The 19707-nt window shown below is 38.1% G+C and overlaps 3 protein-coding genes and 1 long non-coding RNA gene across 13 annotated transcripts; 3 read left to right on the forward strand and 1 right to left on the reverse strand.

Annotated features, from left to right (window-relative positions):
- Positions 1-555: 555 nt before the first annotated feature.
- Positions 556-5576, forward strand: LOC128890534 (monocarboxylate transporter 2). 5 transcript variants are annotated; one of them, XM_054149109.1, is made up of 11 exons: positions 2105-2249; positions 2316-2764; positions 2867-2993; positions 3138-3281; positions 3414-3541; positions 3731-3865; positions 3966-4269; positions 4818-4973; positions 5079-5270; positions 5349-5362; positions 5434-5576. In XM_054149109.1, exons 2-11 carry the CDS (start codon positions 2681-2683, stop codon positions 5497-5499), a joined length of 1350 nt encoding a protein of 449 aa, XP_054005084.1. In that variant the 5' UTR covers positions 2105-2249; positions 2316-2680; the 3' UTR covers positions 5500-5576. The 5 variants fall into 5 exon arrangements, with proteins under 5 accessions (XP_054005081.1, XP_054005082.1, XP_054005084.1 ...); XM_054149106.1 differs by lacking the exon at positions 2105-2249 and adding an exon at positions 556-897 and having other exon boundaries at positions 5349-5576; XM_054149107.1 differs by lacking the exon at positions 2105-2249 and adding an exon at positions 556-897 and having other exon boundaries at positions 2368-2764; positions 5349-5576.
- A 271-nt stretch (positions 5577-5847) lies between these two features.
- LOC128890533 (monocarboxylate transporter 9-like) lies at positions 5848-10011 on the forward strand. Of its 6 annotated transcripts, none has more exons than XM_054149101.1 (8): positions 5848-5965; positions 6075-7447; positions 7795-8065; positions 8160-8404; positions 8586-8889; positions 8989-9216; positions 9286-9480; positions 9762-10011. In XM_054149101.1, the coding sequence occupies exons 2-8, from the start codon at positions 7370-7372 to the stop codon at positions 9944-9946; spliced, it is 1506 nt and encodes a 501-aa protein (XP_054005076.1). In that variant the 5' UTR covers positions 5848-5965; positions 6075-7369; the 3' UTR covers positions 9947-10011. The 6 variants fall into 6 exon arrangements, 5 of the variants coding, with proteins under 5 accessions (XP_054005076.1, XP_054005077.1, XP_054005078.1 ...); XM_054149102.1 differs by having other exon boundaries at positions 5927-6916; positions 6982-7447; XM_054149103.1 differs by having other exon boundaries at positions 5927-6277; positions 6982-7447.
- A 609-nt stretch (positions 10012-10620) lies between these two features.
- Positions 10621-14489, forward strand: LOC128890445 (protein spaetzle 4). The gene is made up of 6 exons (XM_054148917.1): positions 10621-11951; positions 12081-12262; positions 12661-12816; positions 12949-13761; positions 14019-14141; positions 14246-14489. Exons 1-6 carry the CDS (start codon positions 11922-11924, stop codon positions 14487-14489), a joined length of 1548 nt encoding a protein of 515 aa, XP_054004892.1. The 5' UTR covers positions 10621-11921.
- Positions 14490-14567: 78 nt separating this feature from the next.
- On the reverse strand, positions 14568-15584 carry LOC128890446 (uncharacterized). Its single transcript, XR_008460616.1, has 3 exons — positions 15498-15584; positions 15274-15440; positions 14568-14706 (listed from the first exon to the last, which is right to left on the reverse strand). It is a non-coding gene; the product is annotated as an uncharacterized LOC128890446 (long non-coding RNA).
- Between the last annotated feature and the right edge of the window lie 4123 nt (positions 15585-19707).

Here is a 19707-nt window from a genome sequence, read left to right on the forward strand (position 1 = left end):
GCGGTCAAACGATCTTCCTTCGAGTTGCCCGTAAACGACAACCAGTACCGGATCCTACGGGGTGCAACGTGCAACCAAATAATCCTACTTTATCCGTCTATTAACTAGAATCTCGTTAATTCGCAGTAGCCGGTGTATGCCAAACATCCGACAGTTTCCTAGCGAATTGAATAATAAATCGAAAATCACGTTCGAGGTAGAGCCCATTACTACACGTACACGTATAATATCACATTAACGAGACGATAAGACGACAAAGCCTTTCGATTTGCAATTTAAACAGCCAATCCGCAATGCGTACAATCCGTTCAATACGTACAATGCGTATTTGAAATTTTAACACGATTGCGTTTTCTATTCTCTCATCCGTCAATATCTGATTAACTTTGAAGTAAAATCGATTCATAGTTGATTTTATTCGTTCCAGCTCGTATGGTAAATTGGTGGATGCGCCACTGGCGACAACGGAACGACGCGACGCCGTCGGCGTCGTCGTCGCGGTCGTGATCGCGCGTCGGCAGCCTCGGAAAAAGGATGCTGCGCGATACTGCGCGTGGTCATTTCGATGAATGACATTCGGTAGTCGTAGTCAGTCGTTACTTTCGCTCATGAGCTCCTGCGGTGACAAGTTTCCGGATAAGTTGTCGAGAAATAGGTTTTCGAGTCAAAGGGACGTCGTCGAGCTGTGATTAAATGTGCGCTTTCACGCGCGAATCCTGAGAATAATGTTTAAAGGGTTCACGGAAACCGATAACCGCGATACCGATAGTGAAACGTCGAGCAGCTGTGGATAATTCGAGTACACTGTACACACGTTTTACACGCTCGAGTAGATTTATCGATTCGAACCGGGCTTGTATCGTTGCTTGTCACAGTTGCTACCCTTAACCGTGCCAGGTAATACCTATTCACTTGAAATACAAGTACCTACATTCACGCGTTTCGTTCACAGTAGAAAATAGAATACCATATACATATACATATATCTTGTAAGATTGTTAAAAAAATCAAACAGGACAATTACATCAATGAATATTTTCAATGTTCGCATACGATGTTACGGTATTATCTCTTTCGGTTCATCTCCGACTGTTGAATCGCGGATACTTTTTAACACGTTCAACTATGCGCAACTGTGTTCTTTTTCTAGTCGAAACTAGAGATGAATGGAAAACTTTATTCGAATAATGCATAGATAACGAGAAAGGTGTGAAAAGTCGTGTTCCATAGGTTTCCTTCGTTTCATACGTGTTATTGTTCATTATAGATTCATTCTTCTTTGGTCGTAAACGTACCGATAGGCGGTCAATGGTTTAAATGTATTATGCATAACGCGTCTTTGACATATCTCGTGCAGTAAGTTATCGAGGATAAGAAAAGTAAAGCCAGTACGCGCGTCGCTCTGTTCAAATAAAAATTTGCTTCGCGAAACACTTGTGACCTGTTGCTTGCTGCTTGCTGCCTGCTGCCTGCTGCCTGCTGACCGCTGCTTGCTGGCTGGTGTTATACTTCCTAATGCAAATAAATGAAATAATCAGGCACAATTGAAGTTGGTGAAGCATCGTGAGATTCAAAGTTTTGGAACCGTTAAACGAATCCATACAATTTTTCCATTATCCAGGTTCGTTATCCAATCATTCAAATTTCTCTGTAGATTAATTTTAAACTCTAACACAGCAGTTGCATAATTTAAGTTGATTTAATGTGCTCCAACGAATATTATATAATATCATTTTTACCACCAATGTACATAACAAGCTAGAGCGATGTTGGTAGTTGATTGTTGCTAGTTGCTAGTACCGTGACAAATACTTTTCAATTCGAGTGGGAATTATTTGAAAGAAACAGTAATGTTAAATCGCCGCTATACTGTACGTACAAGTCGTTATTATTGTCATGAATAATTCAGCGAGTGATTAATTAGTCATACTGTTACAAATGGTCTGCGTATAACGAAGGGAACTCCGGATAATAAACAGACGAAAATAAAGAACAATTTGTTCAACACATGCATCACGTTTGATAAATCTTTATATCATACTAAATTATACATTATTTGCATACCATACGAGTATGTGCGTATGCGCACGCGTATCACGCGAATGCTATATTCGTTATTTACTTCGTGACTGTCTTCTGGTCCGGAAAGTACGTTTATTTATTGAAAATACAGTCGATATTTCAATCGATTCACAAACTACATGTTTGCATCGTCCAAGATACAGGAATAAAATGTACCGATGTATTCGGTATGTGAAAACACATTGCCGTTGATTCAATTATTGGCGACGATTATGGGGAAAAAATTCTTTCAGGGTTACAAGACCCGCAAAAGAACGTAACACGTATTTTTCCATGGGTCGACAGAACAAAGAGGGGCAGACGAAGAACGAATCGGTTTGCTTGAAAGTGAGAGTGAGTCGTCAGTCATAACCAAAGTAAGAAGTGAGGGAAACACCGGACCAGTCTATCTGGATTACGTATCGGATCGGATCGGATCGGATCGAATCGTAAAGTAACGAACGATGCGACAGTGATTAAACCATTAAACTACATCCCGCGATATGTGACGCTCGGACACGTTACTATTATACAATAGAAGCCTGACTTTTCTTCAAATTTTCGATAAATCGTTGATCGAACGGTTCGTTCTTATGTCGATTAATGGTAAAAAGCAAAGATGATGACCGTTGACCACGTCAACAAGAAAGCACCCGACGGTGGTTGGGGTTGGTTCGTTTGTCTTGGTAGCAGCTTGATTACGGTAATACATATCTAATTAATGTTTTTTTCCTCTTTCTATTTATATTTCTCTTATTTATTTATTATATGTACGTGTTTAAACATTCTATACTTGTTTCTGTAGCTTTCTTTAAGATCGTTGGATCCATCGTTTGGTCTTCTCTTTCACGACCCTTTGGAGGAACTTGACATTGACTCCACAGGAACGTCATTGATAATGAGTATTCTTGATGCCATCGTTAACTTTTCAGGTATTACTGGAATAATTATAAAACGATATTTTTCAAGTAAATGTAATTATAATTCAGTATATTCCGATATTCCGTATATTGGAATTGTTATTTTTTCTTCTTTTTTTCTTTCTGCACCAAAACGATTGTTTTCTTTTAATGTAGGTCTTTTAATAGGACCATTATTAAAGAAATATTCATACAGACAAGTGGCATTCTTCGGATCTCTTTTGAGTTGCACTGGACTGATACTTACGTCGAGAGCTAATAGCATGTTTCATATTATTTGCACGTACAGTATTTTAGGAGGTATTTATTATTTTATCCTTCATTGTTTATCAAAATTACCATATATACACTTAAATGTATGTAATTTTAACGATTAGAAAAATACAGTAACGCTAACCAATATTCGATAATCTTTTAATTCTTTTATCGTAGGCTTAGGAACTGGGTTAGCGATCGCATCGTCTTTTGTAGCACTAAATACGTTTTTTGATAAAAAACGAGGGCAAGCCGTCGGTTTTTCAATGGCAGGCACGACATTGGCTATGATGCTGGTACCGCAAGTACGGAATAGAATTTTTAATACCAATTTATATTATGTTTTATTTGAAAGTTTAACACAAACAGGCCTGCACAAATTTATTAAACTTTGTTTATCGTTTATACCTATGTATCGATTAATAATGTTGTATAATTTCAATATATTTATATTGTAGCAACACTATACTAGTAATTTTCATTGTTGTTTACAGTTTATACATATTCTTTTGTCAGCTTATGGATTTCGAGGAGCAACTATGATCGTTGGAGCGTGGGCGCTACATTCTACGGTCGGTGCCTGTTTATTACGACCACTGGAACCCAAGGAAAGAAAAGTTGCGGAAAAGGTAACGTTGTAATTAATGTACCTACCTACTATTGTACCTATTATTATAGGTAGTGTGTGTACAGCGATCATTCGGAAAAGCTATTTTTTACCGTACACAGGATACAAATAGGACAGCTGAAAGCGACATTCTATTACGCGAAAACAACAACGGAGCAAGGAAAAAGCTTGAAAATGATATCGAGATGTCGAAAATCGATATCGGCAAAGATGACGAGAAAGATGGCGAGAAAGATGACGAGAAAGGAAAACACGACCAATCATTCTTCGAGAGGATAAGGAAAACCTTCGATTTGGACCTTTTAAAAGATAGCATTTACTTAAACGTGATCATCGGTTTGAGTCTGTATTATGTTGCCGAATCGAACTTCAAACTGATGACTCCGTTTTTTCTGTCTAGTATAGGTAAGTAACATTGTCAAGGAACCATAGCGAAAGGATGTTATTAAAAGATGTCGAGGTTCTTTGAAATTTATACGGTACAGTAAAAGCTCTGCTATTGCAAGAAATCGGTGCTGAACATTTCTGCAACAATTGTATCTGCAAGGTAATGAAAGCAACGGAACGAGTAGTAATAATATCCATCGATCCAAAACCCATACTTATCGGTTACAATTGTAGTAGGAAGAACTCGTATTTATTACTTGACATCCTCTCGCAACGGCATCGGCACGTGGTAGAGCGAAACGTGAAAAAGTGCGATAAATGGTGAACAAACTGAATAATTTCTTAATCGGAAACCTTATTAAAACTCTCCAATAAGCTTCTAGAAACAATAAATTATGATGAAATATATTACATATAATAGTATATGTATAGATATTTTACAATGTACAGCTATATTATCATCAATCGGACGATCTTTTATCGCGTTATTTTTTCGGGTTTCGTTCGACCGTGCAGTATTCTGTAGGAATTTGGTAGACTCCTCGAAGGAACTTGACGGTCGATAGGAATGACCAACGTGGAAGTTGCTTCCTGTTTGTCGATAACTGCATTCACCGACATTCTTGCTCGACTCGTACTCCCCACCATTTTCGACAGATACGGATTCAAAAAGAGATCCGTCTTCTGGGTGTTCTGCCTGCTGGTAGGAATTGGACGATCCAGTAAGTATCGTCAAATATTTTCAACCATTTATTTCAAGATTAGCTGTTTATTTCAATATTCCGAAATATTTAAGGGGTTTGTTTATTCGTCTGTTTTTCTTTTAGTTTTGGCAGAACAATCCAAAGGAATATTCTTAATAGTGACTTTTGTAGTAATAGGATTTTTACGAGGAGCTACTTTGGTGAATTTGAATCTCAGCGTCTCCGAATGTTGTTCCTTGAAAAAGCTGCCCAGTGCCTTTGGAATGTTCATGGTGTCCAAGGGTTTATTCGTTGTAACGTTGAGTCCTTTAATCGGTACCTTGTAATAATATCCCATATTATATCAACATATACAAATTACATATAGTATACATGTAGTATATAATATTTCAGGATACATCAGAGACGTAAGTCAAAGTTATACCATTTGTATACACGTTATGACGTTCATGATAACCATCACTTTTGTTGCATGGAGTTTCGAATTTGTGTACGGTGCGCTCAGAACAAGGGCTACTTTAGCGAAACAAACAGAACCAAGTAACGTTATAGAATGATGGAAAGTATGAGAAAACTTGCCAGTTTCACGGAAAAGCTGCACACTGATCTTTCGAGAATTTCATGGATAAACAAAAAATAATTATTTATTTGTAAACTGAAATTACGCACTCTTTGATACTTTACGAACATGTATTACATGTACAAAACTTGTAACGAGAATAATGCCAAATAAATGAGACGAAGACTTTTAGAATACTTTGAGAAACTATTTGTCTAGCTATCATTTTGTCCCGTAGTGTAAAAGCGTCGGCGTCGGCGTCGGCGTCGACGTCGGCATCGATGCAAATGTAACGAAGCATGTAAACGAAGCCATACGCTATATGTACGTGGTACGACGAGTCAAAGACCAGAGTTGGTCTAAAGTCGAGTCACGAAGCCGGTTTTTATCAAGCGACTTCCCTTCGTCGAGCCAGTCACGAGTAGTCCTCGGCACCGCTCGGAACATGAATGTATGTACACCTATGTTGCCTATTTTTGCGCTTCGTCGCAGACACGACGTAAAAATTATCGGTGAAAAGTTCGAGAATGTGCTTGACGGGAAAATACTGTGTTTTTTAGTGAGTCCAAGTGACAGGAAGGCGAATCTATAGTGATCTGACTGTCGAGTCGGTCGTTAATGAAACATGCATTCAACGGTGACGACGAACCGAACGCTAATGCTACGATACAGTAATATCCATGCGGACGTCGCCATACGTCGCGTCGCGTCGCCTCGAGTCGCGTCGGCGCGGGCGTCGCGTCCTCATAACTGAAACCGACCGGTGCGGTGCCATAAGAGAACCTACAAATTACGCGTCGTTAAACCATTATTAAATGATCAACTAAAATAGAATACACGAAAGGGTGTCTCGAGTCAGTCATTCCTTCTAATTCGAACACGTACGCGTACGCACGTGTTAATTTATTATAATAATATTACTTGGAAGAAAGTTGAAATTTATGATAATGATTTACAATTCCAAGATTCCTTTGAACCGTACTAATTATTTAAGTTATCTCGATCGCTCACTTTACTCTAATTTTTATATGTAACATTTGTAGACAATAGGTCAAACTTTGAACATTATTAGTATTTCTGTTAAAATAAAATACACTTTCTGCTACCTTGAATACTGATTGTTCTATCAAAGTCAGTGCCTTACGATAACCAAACTATTTGTTCATATTGAATAACTTTTTCAAAAGAAAGATTGTTCCGTGTACCTGTCTGACAAGAGAATGAGACCAACGGACAGCGTCGAAGGCTCTAAAACCTGCAGATATAAAGTGCAAACAAAAGATAAGGAAAAAGATTGTACGTAACGCCTGTTCATCGGTGCATTGTCTTGATTTATTTAATGACAAATACATGAAAGTGTCTTGACATCATTGTTTTGCATTTATACGTTACAATCGTACGAGTAAGTGATCGATCGATTAAGAAAAGTACAATAACAAAGCGAAAAATGACCGATAATCTTTCCAGATATCTTAAAATCGACCAATTATATGTATACAGAGCAACATGTTAGTCCATGTGACACTGCTAATAGATAACTGAACCTATTTAATACCTATATTATATGAATAGAGAAGAATGCAAACGTTAACGTATAGCTCGAATCAATTTCCAGTTTCAACGCGACAGCTCGAAAATCACAAACAATTCTTGCACGTGCCTCTGTGTGGGCATATGTATTTAATACTTATCCACGCTACCAAGTACGTATCTTATCACTCGTCCAATCCCGTCGTGTATTTAGCCAGCCCTCTAAGTTTGCAGTTCACCGCCGCGTCGGTTCCAAGACGAGGCGAACAAGAGAAAAGTGTTGTTCGAATTTCTCGAGGAACTTTGAACCCGAAGATCGAGCCGAATGTCCGATAGAATGTCACGCGGTGAAACTGATAGAGGTTGGGCATGGGTAATCGTCGCCGCTGTGACAATCATTAACGTAAGTTTTCACAATTTTATTTCTTCTGGTGCAGCCGATTTCTCAACCGATATTCTCTGTTTATTTTTATTTCTATTTCTATTTCTATATTTCTTTCTTTTCTTTTTTAATTATAATTTCTTTGTCCTGTCGTAAAACTCGGAAGCAAAAGGTTGAGAAACGCTGGGTTGGTTGTTTGTTTCGAGATATCGTGAGGTCCCGAATGTACATGTGTTTCGCGCACGACATTTTTGATAACGTAAAAGGAGAGCAACGCTGACAATGAGAGAAAATTGGATTCGAATAGTAGAACGCGAATAGACAAATATGTGTCGTATATGTACTAATAAAGAATAAAATTGTTTCAGTTGGCGATACTTCCGATACAGCAATGCTACGGCCTTGTATTCACGGACCGATTTCGTTCACTCGGTATCACCGCTACGCAAACATCCTTCATTCTTCATCTGAATGGAACGATCACGTGTAGTCTGGGTTTAATAAGCGGGCCAATGATGAAAAGGTTCAGATTTCGAACGGTGGGATTCTTCGGCGGTCTCACCGTCGCCATTGGTATCTGCATGACTGCGTTTGCTGTATCTGTTCCCTCGATTATTATCACTTATTGTATTATCGTTGGTGAGTAAGTAATTCGTTGTCCGCGAAACACTTTTCTTTTCGCGACAAATCTCCTCTAATAAAATCGACTCTTTGTATATTGTATCGTGCCTAGGTATCGGTCACGGAGTTATGTTTCCAGCAACGACTCTAGCACTCAACACGTATTTCCGAAAGAAACGTAATTTGGCGATGGGGTTCACGGTAACACTGACTGGTCTGGGTCCTATTCTGATGCCTCTTCTTATAGCAAAACTATTAGAGAATTATGCTACCACCGGGACGCTCTTAATTCTTGCTGGAATAGCGATGCATTCGCTCGTAGGAGCATCGTTATTAAAACCATTTAACGAGAACAAGGTGAGTTGGCTATACGAGGCTATACGAGGCTATACGAGTATAGCAGGTAGATCGAATAGAATAAATATGCCATCTTATCGTCAGCGGCATTCTTGGTGCGTTGCTAGTTCGTTGTCCTGATAGAATCGTAAAAAAGGACAACGATTAACGTTTACCGTCAGATTTCATTTCTACTATGTAGATTACAAGTATAACAAAGGGCAATGACATCACGGAATCTTCCGCAGAGTGCAACGACAACGGTGTTGCAAAACGAGCCGAATCGTTGAATGTTGAAAATGAAACTGAGGTAAAAAACGGTGGCGTTAATTGTGAATTGTTGAGCAACGATGTCGAACGAAAAACGGAGGATCGCGAGCGACCTTTATCGCGAAACGCGGAGCTCGCCAATAGAACAGAAGGCAAACGAAAGATTCTGTCGAGAATTTTCAAACACTTGGATCTCGATCTTTTAAAGGACAGCCGTTACGTTGCAGTTATATTAGGTAACTTGATTATATTTTCGCTATTAAACCTAGAGAATCGTATAACGATTGGTGGAAATTATCTGTAAAAATTCTTGAAGAAATGTGCATTTGTAACAGGTATGGGAGTGTCTTTGGTCGCGGAAACGAATTTCAATGCGATGATTCCTTTCGTCCTTTCCGAACTCGCGGGCCTCGAAAGGACCTCGATCGCAACTGTGATGTCGATCCAAGCCGCTTCGGATATCACTGGACGGCTGTGCGTTCCACTTTTGGCACACAAAGCTGGATGGACATCCAGGAATCTTTACGTTTTTTCATTGATAGGATCCACTCTCGGACGAACCAGTACGTAGTCTGCCATATAATTTCAAACAAGAAAATGAGAAACTGATTTTATTTTGAGAAATCGAATAGTTTTATCGGCCTGGGGAACCACCTATGTTGCGGTCGTCTGCGTTGCATTAATTATTGGTGTTGCAAAAGGGACGAAAGCTGTTTTCCAGGCTTTAATCATTCCTGACTACGTTTCTCTCGAAAGACTGCCAGCTGCATCTGGAATGCAAATGGTCTGCAACGGTATACTATCTATCGCCATAGGTCCAATTATAGGTAAGCTGTTACTTTATTCAGAAATATAGGTGTAGTAGTTTAAAATCGTCTAATTTTAATAAAGGTTATTATTTATTTGTTTATTTGTTTGCTTATTTATTTATTGTTTGTTTGTTTGTTCACGATACGCAATTAGTTGGTATATACAATTTATTATCGAAAGTTATACATTATTCGAGTTGTAATGATAATTACAAAGTTAAGATGATGGGTATTACTATTAATCGTAACTAGCGAATAATTGATTAATTTTTCGCTTTTCTGTCTTTCTCAATTCGAAGGTTTGGTACACGATTCGATGAACGGTTACGTAGGTGCTCTTCATTTCACTTCCTTTTTAAGTCTCTCTTGCGTTTTCATGTGGTACGCGGGAGGTTTCCTCAGATTTAAGAAAGAGACGGTAAATCGTAGAGAAAAAGAAGATACGATACAAGTAGAAGAAGATGCGTGCGAATGTAGCGCTTAAATAATTTGTATACTACTCGACTGACGAGCATTTTCTTAACGGAAAACTGTTAAAAATGTCTATAATACAATGTATATGTCTATATATATGTACGTATAATAAAACGAAGCGATGTGTATATAAATCTGTAAGAATAAGTTATAATTAAGTTATAATACGTATATCAAGTGGTAAAAGTAAATTTCTAAATAAGATATAACGTTCAACTATAACGAAAGTATTGTACATATCGAATCGTATTATATCGTTACCAATACTCGACGCTGTACACTTGCAAGCAAACTGAACAAAATATGAGACAATTTATGGTAAACGTATGTAATAAGATTAACAAATATATTATATTTCTTAAACTTGCTGTTTTCTTTGGCTCGTTTCAAATATCTCCAAAGTACAAACTCGGAACGGAGACCATTACCATACATTCCCCACTTTGTGCATAGTTTCATAGAATTTATATAACATCGGTAATGGTGAAGATGTTGCATGCGTGTCAATGCGTGTGCAATGTGCATCGATGTGCGTGCACGGTGCGCGGTGCGCGGCAAACAGCTTTCTTTTCTACTTGTAGCTGAAGACGCAAGAACCTGTATCAGCGTTCACCGCCTACCACGGTAAACTGGTATTTTGCCAAGGTGCAATCGGGCAAAACGATGCTCCAATAATCCAATGCTATTCACCTAACGGAATGGTAAAGTGTAATACTATTACTGTCGTCGGTGCATTAGTGGGTGCATCTTTAAAAAGGAGAAAACAACGTGAAACGTAAGTACGCGTAAACGCTTCTATTTAAATAGCATCGTGCTTTCACAGAATTCTTAGCGTGATGTAAATCCGCTACGATAGCGAATGCTAATCTTTGCGAACGTACGTTGGCTTAATACAACTCGATTCGTTCCCCAGTCGTACGAATTTTATATTACAATTCATTCGTAGGTTTTCAAACAATTTTTAGTACCGCGTATAATCATCGCATTTTTTAAGGCGTCGGCGTAGAACACGAAAGCAGGAAACTTGAGTGAAAGAGGCTGCAGTGACAGTGGTTTCGAGGTCAGTGGAACACGCGGAAAGTTTCATTATAAGCGTTAAACAGTGTTTACGAGGATGGGTAAAATCGTAAAATGGTTGAGATCAGTTGGATGGGTTAGATGGGTGAAATGGGTAAAATGGGGCCCGCGGGAATCAAACGAAAACCAAAAGATACGAGCGATTTCTGGGGCGAATCGTCGTCGAGTTTACCTGATCCACGATATTCACCGGATCTTTCGCCTACCGATTGCCACTTTTTCAAGGATCCCGATAGCCTTGAAAAATGCTGTTTTACTAGTGGGAAAAGTTTGGCTGGATGGAACCGGAGCAAGTAGGTAAACTCGTTTCTCGTTGGTGTAAGTGTGGCTCGTATTCATCTCGAAAAAGGTTCCTAGCTACCTTTCTCCCAATCGAGCATGGATTAAAATAAAGGAGTATCCGTTGCCCGTAGGGCTCTCGCTACGTCACCGTGGGGCCCCGTGACACACATCAATGAACTGAAATGTAACGGTACCGGCAACAGTGACCTACTCACCGGGCGACGTGCTCTGTCTTCCCATTTCTTCCCTTGTTCTTCCTCTCGTTCTCTCTTGGTTGTCGGTCAAGCGAGCGTCGAACGCTCGCTCACCAACGAGACTCCTCTATGTACATACAACTCTGTACTTTTACCACCGCGAACCGGCAGAGTTCCGAGTTCTAACCGAGCCTCGCATTCGCATGTTCTCATGTTCCCCCGTGTGCCGCCGGCTGATTACAGCCAGTAATGAAAGCGTTCTCCTCGCGCGTGGAGGTGCTGTCATGTAGCCGCGAATCTCCCTCTGTTGTCGTCCTTTTAACGGTAGCAATCGGATCGTCAGTGAAAACGATTCGCCCGAGGACTACGGGCGTGATCGACGACCTTCCGGGCCCCTGGTCCAAAACTCCGAACTAACGTTTAACGCGAGTTATGAATGTAATCGTGCTTCTCGTCCTCCAGGTGAGCGAAAACATGCTTTTCTTTATTTGAAACTCGAGTAACGGACTACGATATTATTACTAGTAACTAGATAGTAACCGATAACTAGAATTTACGGTAATATTAACGATTAATCTTATCGGTGTACAGGTGATTGCATATCAACACGTGAGATGTCAAGGAGGTGGTGGTGGACCGAGTACCTTCGGTTATGATGCATCCTCGGCTTGCAGCAAACCGTATTCGCGTTCCAGTCGTGCGCGATTCGCAAATCTTCCTTGCGACTTGCGACGACAAAACTGGTGCGCGATTGCTGGCAGTGCTTATCCATGGTAACTGTTACAACACGTTTACTTGTACTTTGATTTATCGAAACTCGGCTTCGATATTTCGTATGGCTCGTTCTATCAAAATTACCCCCCAATGGAAACAATAGAAAGCCAATTAACAATTCGGAGAGAGTATATTTTCACTATTCAAACGTATCATGTACGCCTATGAATGTTAAGCAACGGAACGAAAGGCATCGTACGAGTATATTAAAATGATGCGTGATAAAACTGAGAGATGTCGAGGATGTGACGTACTTTTACTCTCGATGATCTCTAGCGAAAACATTTTAAGCTTGAACCGTTTTATAATAATACGTAAATTTTCCGTTTGTCCAGCGATACGGATCGTATGCTTTTGACTTTTCCTATAAAGGAAATTGAATTTTGTTTAATTTCAGGCATGCAGTTCGACGTTTCGTACAAGAAAATCAAGGACTAATGAGACGTATGTACGGAGATGAACGGCATATTAACGTATTGAGAGCAGAATTCGAGAGAAATGATATCGAACTAAAAGATGACGATCGTCGTCATCATTTTGCCGAGGAATACAGGTAAATTTTCAAGTACCTACCGAACCATACTCGAATATTTTCTAATATTCTGTATCATCGTATATTTCGCGAGCACATTCTTTCATTCCTTTCTTAGCACGTATTGCCAACTGATGGTTCGAATCGTTTCAGAAAATACCAGTACACGCACGATTACGAAGACTTTGAGAGCGAAGCCAATTTAAAGATACAAAGCGACGAGTACGAACGACGTGGCTTCACGAGCAGATCTTTCAACGATAATGGCGTTCAACGATTGAACAAATTTCCAAAATTAAGCGAATACACCAGGCCTCATTTTCGACCAACTGAAAAATCTACCGCTTCAACGGCAACCATCGCAACACCAACGTCGACAAAGATGTCTTCCATCACGGAAACGCCATCATCCTCTATGGTTACGTCGTCGACGACAGGTTCGACCGTTCGCGAACCGATCACCACCACGGCCATTCCGTCGACGACGATTTCGGTGAATAGCGTAAACAACGACGGAAAGGAGAACGCGACGGAAACGATCGAGCAGTCGCCGGTGATGATTTCTCACATCGTCAAGGAACAGAATTTCAGCATCAATGAAATTCCTGAGCAAATCGACAGGATCGACGAGGAGCAAGAACAGGAGGTGGTGGACGACGAGGAGAAAACGATCAATGTGTCGGATGTTCCCGATGCCGATTTCGACGAAACGTCTACGATCAGTTTACCCGGTACCACGGAACTACCGGCTGAACTTGACATGAACCTATCAGGGGAGCTATTCGCCACGCCGAAAGAAACGACCGCTCACGGGACTTTTAGTTCGAGCGAGCAACACCAGTTCAAACCTCGACCAGAATATCGACCAGCGAATAAGCCGGAAGCTTCTTCTATGGAAGGCCAGCTGTATCAGGACGTTGCCGCGAAAGATCAACAGGAACAACCGGTTTTGAAGCTCAGAGGAGTGTAAGTGCAAGCAAGTTTTATTTACAATGATGATGATATGAATTTTCTCCGAGGGTGTTTCACTTTTGTTCGACGCTCTCTTAACGTTCTCTGATCTCGATGCGTGCAATTGGGACAATTTCGAATCTAATACTCGCGTAAAAGTACGACCTAAACAAATCTTTAGCCAACCTCTTACAGACTTACAATACAGCCCTGGAAGGTATGTCGTACCACCGATGGGCATAATTTTATTCGAAACGTTGAAAATGTTTTAGAAACGCTTGTCCCGTAAAAGAGGAGGTGGTTGCACCATTCTGGGCGAATAATACCAGAGGCGAAGTACTGGCACTTCTGAATCTCTATCCGTTTGAACAATACGTTCATTGGGAAAAATGCACGTAAGTATAAGACAGTAATTCGGCGTTATTCGCTGATGAAAATTCGATTTAAACCGATTTCAAATACGATTCAAATTGCTAAATCGTATTCTGTTTGATTAAAGACACGAAAACAAGCAGATGTACTGCAGAGATGGATGCAGATGCGAACAACAATACAGACTCCACAGGTTGCTGGCTTACGATCCTAATAACGAGTGCCGTGGTATCTTCAGTGATTGGTTCAAATTTCCAAGCTGTTGCGTCTGTCGCTGTTACGATTTACCCCTTGAATTTCGTGTCACGTCACGGTCTCCTCGCACTCAGAAACAAATCAAAGTACGTCCACCGCGTACCCGATACGCGTAATACATGTAGCTGTACAATGAACAAGATCACTCTTCTAACACGGTTTATGGAAAATTCATCTTTACGCGTTAATTATGATTCGATTCACTTCATTTCATTTCATTTCATTTCTACTACAGTTTTTTATTTTTTACAACTTTTACTTTAGTCGTGCTGATTCCTGCGTATCGTGACTGATATAAACGTTTTCTTTAAGCGATGTCAATCTCGTTGGCGTCTAAAATAATAAACAAACGATATAATATTTTAACCATAAACTTATCAAATTTATTAAAACAGTCCAAAAGTCGAGATTTTCTCAAATATGTAAACAAATTTTGCTCGATGTTGTCTGTGTCTGCAGCATTCTGTAAATAATTGCATTAGCGTAAACAATGACAATGACCGAGTTGTAATCGCTCGCGCCGGTAACGTGTACTGTCAAGCTTGAAACAACAAAACTGAGAATTATTTGTAAAACTCGCGCGTACAATTTTCATGGTAAAGATTTTTAGACACGATATTAAGATTATTATTATTATTATTATTATTATTATTTTCAAAACGTAAAATAATATACTTGTGGAAACAATTATAGTCTAGAGATGTAGTATCCATTATTATATATTATATATTTTTTAAATATTACTTCAAAATAATTGTTACTATTATTTAAGACACTTGTTAAACGTCTACTTCGAGTAATCATAAGGCTCGTGAATAAAAAACCGCACAAATCATGTTTTTGTTACATTTGTATTTAGTGTTACTTGAGTTTATTGAATATTAATTAATATTCACTTACATAAATTTACATCGTTCAACAATCGTCAGTAATCGTTTATGGATCCGTACAGTTACACAGCAATAAATGGAAATATAAAGGAGTCGTTCGTTTTTCGTGCCCTACTTCTACTCTAATCGGCATCTCTTCTCTACATAGTACGAATTCAAGTCCTACCTTTAAACAATCTATGGAATAATTGATATATATGGAATGTATGGATGAACAAATAAATGTTAACGTACATGCTTTATAGTTTATACGAGCAATTCTAAACGACTAACTTTGGTTTTTCTTAACAAGTTACCTACATTTCAAAATGTATACATGTAAGTTCAACTTAGATATAAGAAAGCATATTGTAAAAATGATAAGAGGTAAAATATGCAAATAATTAAAATGTCGGTAATTAGATTAGAGTGGCGCCATCGGTGAGAAAACGCTCAAGTTTGTCCTCGAAAAGTTCCCTTTTCTTAACACTAGATGGCGTTACTTGTATGCCTGGATAAAAAAATAACGAATTTAAGGCTTAAAAAATGATTTTCATTTAAGTTTTAATATCACATTGTTCGTTCATTTATTTGTTATTGCCTATAATTAAAAAATCAACATTTGGAAAAGTATGCAAATGGCGTCATCTAGCGCTAAACAGAGAAACTATTCGAGGACAAACTTGAGCGTTTCCCCGATAGAGGCGCTGACCAAACTCCGAAATTAGTTTGGCTAGTCGCCACCAGGTATCGACACAGGTATATGTTTAGTTTTTTTCTTAATTGTTCCCAAAAACAAATTACTGGACAAACATCGTACTATTAAAAGATGAATGAAAATCATTTTTCAACCCTTAAATCCTTTATTTATTATTCAATCATACAAATGGCGCCATCTAGCATCGGCAGTAAGAACTATTCGAGGAGAAACTTGGGCCTTTTCCCGATAGAGGCGCCGCGAAAATATTTTAAATTATATTCTCAACAATTTTTCCGCGTTAACGTCAAGAGAAAAAACGACTAATGTCGTTTATAAGGTCTTATAAGAACTCGGTTAAAAACAACTTGTTATAGAAAATTTAAAATTGCTCCCAAGCGAAGCCGGGACAGATCGCTAGTGAAGAATAAAAACAAAAAAAAAAAAAAGAGTTCTCGTTACATTCAATTTTATTCTCCCTCGCTTTCCTACAGAAGTCACCTTGTACGTTTTAGAAGAAAGAAGGCTTAAAAACAATAACGAACGCCGATACGATAATACTCTTTAGATGTTTTCGTTCGTCTTCGAAACAGCTTATCAGCGATACCGATATATCCTACATTATGTAGTAATCAGTGTTGCGCATACATGTGCATATATGTATACCACATCATAGTATTACAAGAGTCACTAATATATATACATACACACACGCAGAGAGAGAGAGAGAGAGAGAGAGAGAGAGAGAGAGAGAGAGAGAGACACACACACATATGCAATGTACACCTGTATATGTATATGTATAAAGAAAAAAACTTATAAATAGGATAAGTATATATTTATAAATTACAAACTACAACATTTGGCATCGAAACCATCGCAAAAGAACGGGTGGAAATAAGTATACACTGTGTTTTCCATTGTATGTCGTAAATTTTTAACGCAAAACAGATATACCGTCAACTATCAAAGTGAACGTATTCTACCTACATATCTATTTCTTAATAAGCTACATTTTCTGTATTACATCAATTATTTATCGACACTGTATTATTGGTTCAACCACAGTGTAACTGAAATTTGCGATACGAATTATAACGACGAATGACGATTTCCTAGGTTTCGAATTCTAAAAAAATTTGACAGATTTGTATCGGCTGATCGAATTTAACTTGTTTACATGGACTGTAAAGTGTTTCAGTTGAGATCGCTTTCTTTTCGTAGTGCATTCCTGGTCAGTTTTTAGTGTAATTAATGTTAAAATTGTATAAAACGTGCTAGATTCGCAGAAAATTTAGCTATTCGAGAAACGTCTAAACGATGTAATTCTACTACTAATTTGTTTCGTCGTACATTAAACGCGAACGACTACCGTTTGAGCGTGTACACCAAATTCGTATAAAAAATATTTGCACCTTGGTACGATCACAAATTTCTCGCTTTTTATACGCGTCGACGTATTAATCACAGATTCTAAAATACCTTGTCTCTTTACTCGCGATAACGGACAAATATTTTGTAAGAGAAATGTGTGTACTACAATTTATGTATATTATTGGTTATCAAGCGCGATGAAAATATTGTTTGCGATATTTTTATTTCACGCATTCACTGTAAACAATTATAGACACTGGTGGGAAAAATCGAATGAGAAATCATATTGAAACGAAACTTGCAGCATTTATACAAATATACATTACATTATTTTTATTATTGGTGTTTTTGTAACACCAAGTAATGGACGTTTTAATTACAACCTTCGTGATTAGTAATAAAATGGAATTTTATCGTATTCAATAAAAATATTCAAATAAAATATTAGTATAATATTTTATTTGAAGAAGATGCGCCTAACAAAAAATACCTTTCGTCGTTTTTATACATTTTCATCGTTGAAGAATTTGTCTCCGTTACTAATGCTTTTTACTCGTACAATACGTTATAAGAGCAAGTGAAAAATATCGTTAGAACGAGTAGAAACAAAGTGAAAACAGGCAGAGTCGTTATGTTTTACGTTTTACGTACAAAGAAAGTATCGAGCACTATACGTACGTATAATACGGTACCGAACAATCGCTGAGAAAACAAGAAAACACGTGTTCTACGAATAAACGACCAAGTTTATTGCCAATTATGTGAGGTTTTAACCACAAGTAATAAATACTCTACGAAATCATATAATAACTTAAGAAAGACACTCCGTGTAAAAATGTACGTATACGAACAGTCACTCGATGTGACTCTCCATTTCCGGAATTTTCTGCAACCTTTGTTGCCAATCGAAATTATCAATAATTTTCAAGGCTCGCTTAAACAATACGAAATTTTCTTTATACAATAGATAATACATTACCCATAAATATGCTACATACGTATGTACAATAGATTTATAGAAGACGGCATTATATTGTATTATCATAATATTATTAAACATCGTCCAGAATCATTAAAGTAATATTACATTAATGTAACATTATACATATAACAAAAAAAAAAAAAAAAAAAAAACAAAAAAAATCACTTACAATTCAACATATCGTCTAACTTAAACATCTGCTTATAAACAACCATTTTTACAAAACGATTTTCCCACCATAATAAACAATTTTACGGATTCCTCGAGTACATTTCACAAACATTTCGTACATTACGAATATTTATCCGTCGCTGAACAATGATAATACGAAAGGAAGACAAATAAATGTACATATATGTCAGTGAATGCGTTTACAAACGTAGGATAGAACCGTATAGATTCGGGTTAAAAATGATTGATCGTGTTTACTTGTAAATAGACATTTCAACAATCTATCGAGTACAATTCCTGCTTGTTAGTCGTACGAATAATTAGTAAACGTTTCATTAATTTCATTTTTGGCAAGATAGTTCAAAGCAATAAGAAAATATTGATGATCGACGATCGATGCTACATTAGCGAGTCTAGGTATGTATTGCGAAAACAGAAAGAAACTAACAATAAGTGTAACGGTAATTTCGCGTCCTTATATATTAAGTAACTTTTCGCGCGATCTCTACTCGAATCTGAATTTCATTTGTCTTTAGCTGAAAAATCGATACGTTTGCGTCTATGCGCGATATACAAGATTTTGCTTAATGGATAGAACATTTTAGAATTCACAGTCGACGAGGTAAAACTGCCAGATTGGACAACGATACACCCCCGATAAGGAGATGCGAGTAAGACCCCCCTGTATGCCCGATTAATGCGGATTAATTAAAAGTGGTTATTTTGGAAAGCGACGGAAATTGAAACGTAGCCGCGTGTCTATGAAGAATATGAATACGAAGCCTATCGCGAGAAGAGTGCGATAGAGTTCGCAACAAATTTAATCAATTGTATTCTGCGGGACACTCTAGTCGCGCGCCTCTTATTAAAATTAGTCGATCCGATACATACGTACCGTACCGTCTTGTCTCGCAGACGTGTCTTATCGTTATCGCATTAATTTGTCCAAAATAAATTTATTAATCAAATTTATTTGTAGAAAGAAAATTAGTACACAACTAGCTAATCACGCATACGCAAACGCTACTTTGCAAGCGGACCGGATACTCGGCTGATTTTTAAATGGTCGCTGTGGTGCATTCCACGAGCGGAGTCTATGACACTCTTCTCGTACCCGGACAGTGCGTAGTCGAGCAACGTTCAACGACGTAAATACAAACAATGGGAAAGTATGGAAAATATTGATGATATCGATATATGTATATGTATATGTATATGTATATGTATATGTATATGTATAT

The sequence above is a fragment of the Hylaeus anthracinus genome, unplaced genomic scaffold, assembly GCF_026225885.1.
Source record: "Hylaeus anthracinus isolate JK02 unplaced genomic scaffold, UHH_iyHylAnth1.0_haploid 12000, whole genome shotgun sequence".
Taxonomy (NCBI): Eukaryota; Metazoa; Arthropoda; class Insecta; order Hymenoptera; family Colletidae; genus Hylaeus; species Hylaeus anthracinus.

Bases quoted from the DNA above. Each gene is read 5' to 3' on its own strand.
- LOC128890534 (XM_054149106.1), top strand. From the start codon at position 2,681: ATGATGACCGTTGACCACGTCAACAAGAAAGCACCCGACGGTGGTTGG. The intron at 4,974-5,078 runs GTAAGTATCGTC...TTTTTCTTTTAG, and splicing joins GGTAGGAATTGGACGATCCA to TTTTGGCAGAACAATCCAAA. The intron at 5,271-5,348 runs GTACCTTGTAAT...ATAATATTTCAG, and splicing joins AACGTTGAGTCCTTTAATCG to GATACATCAGAGACGTAAGT.
- LOC128890533 (XM_054149101.1), top strand. From the start codon at position 7,370: ATGTCCGATAGAATGTCACGCGGTGAAACTGATAGAGGTTGGGCATGG. The intron at 8,405-8,585 runs GTGAGTTGGCTA...TCTACTATGTAG, and splicing joins AACCATTTAACGAGAACAAG to ATTACAAGTATAACAAAGGG. The intron at 9,217-9,285 runs GTACGTAGTCTG...GAAATCGAATAG, and splicing joins ATCCACTCTCGGACGAACCA to TTTTATCGGCCTGGGGAACC.
- LOC128890445 (XM_054148917.1), top strand. From the start codon at position 11,922: ATGAATGTAATCGTGCTTCTCGTCCTCCAG. The intron at 12,263-12,660 runs GTAACTGTTACA...GTTTAATTTCAG, and splicing joins GCTGGCAGTGCTTATCCATG to GCATGCAGTTCGACGTTTCG. The intron at 14,142-14,245 runs GTAAGTATAAGA...GTTTGATTAAAG, and splicing joins GTTCATTGGGAAAAATGCAC to ACACGAAAACAAGCAGATGT.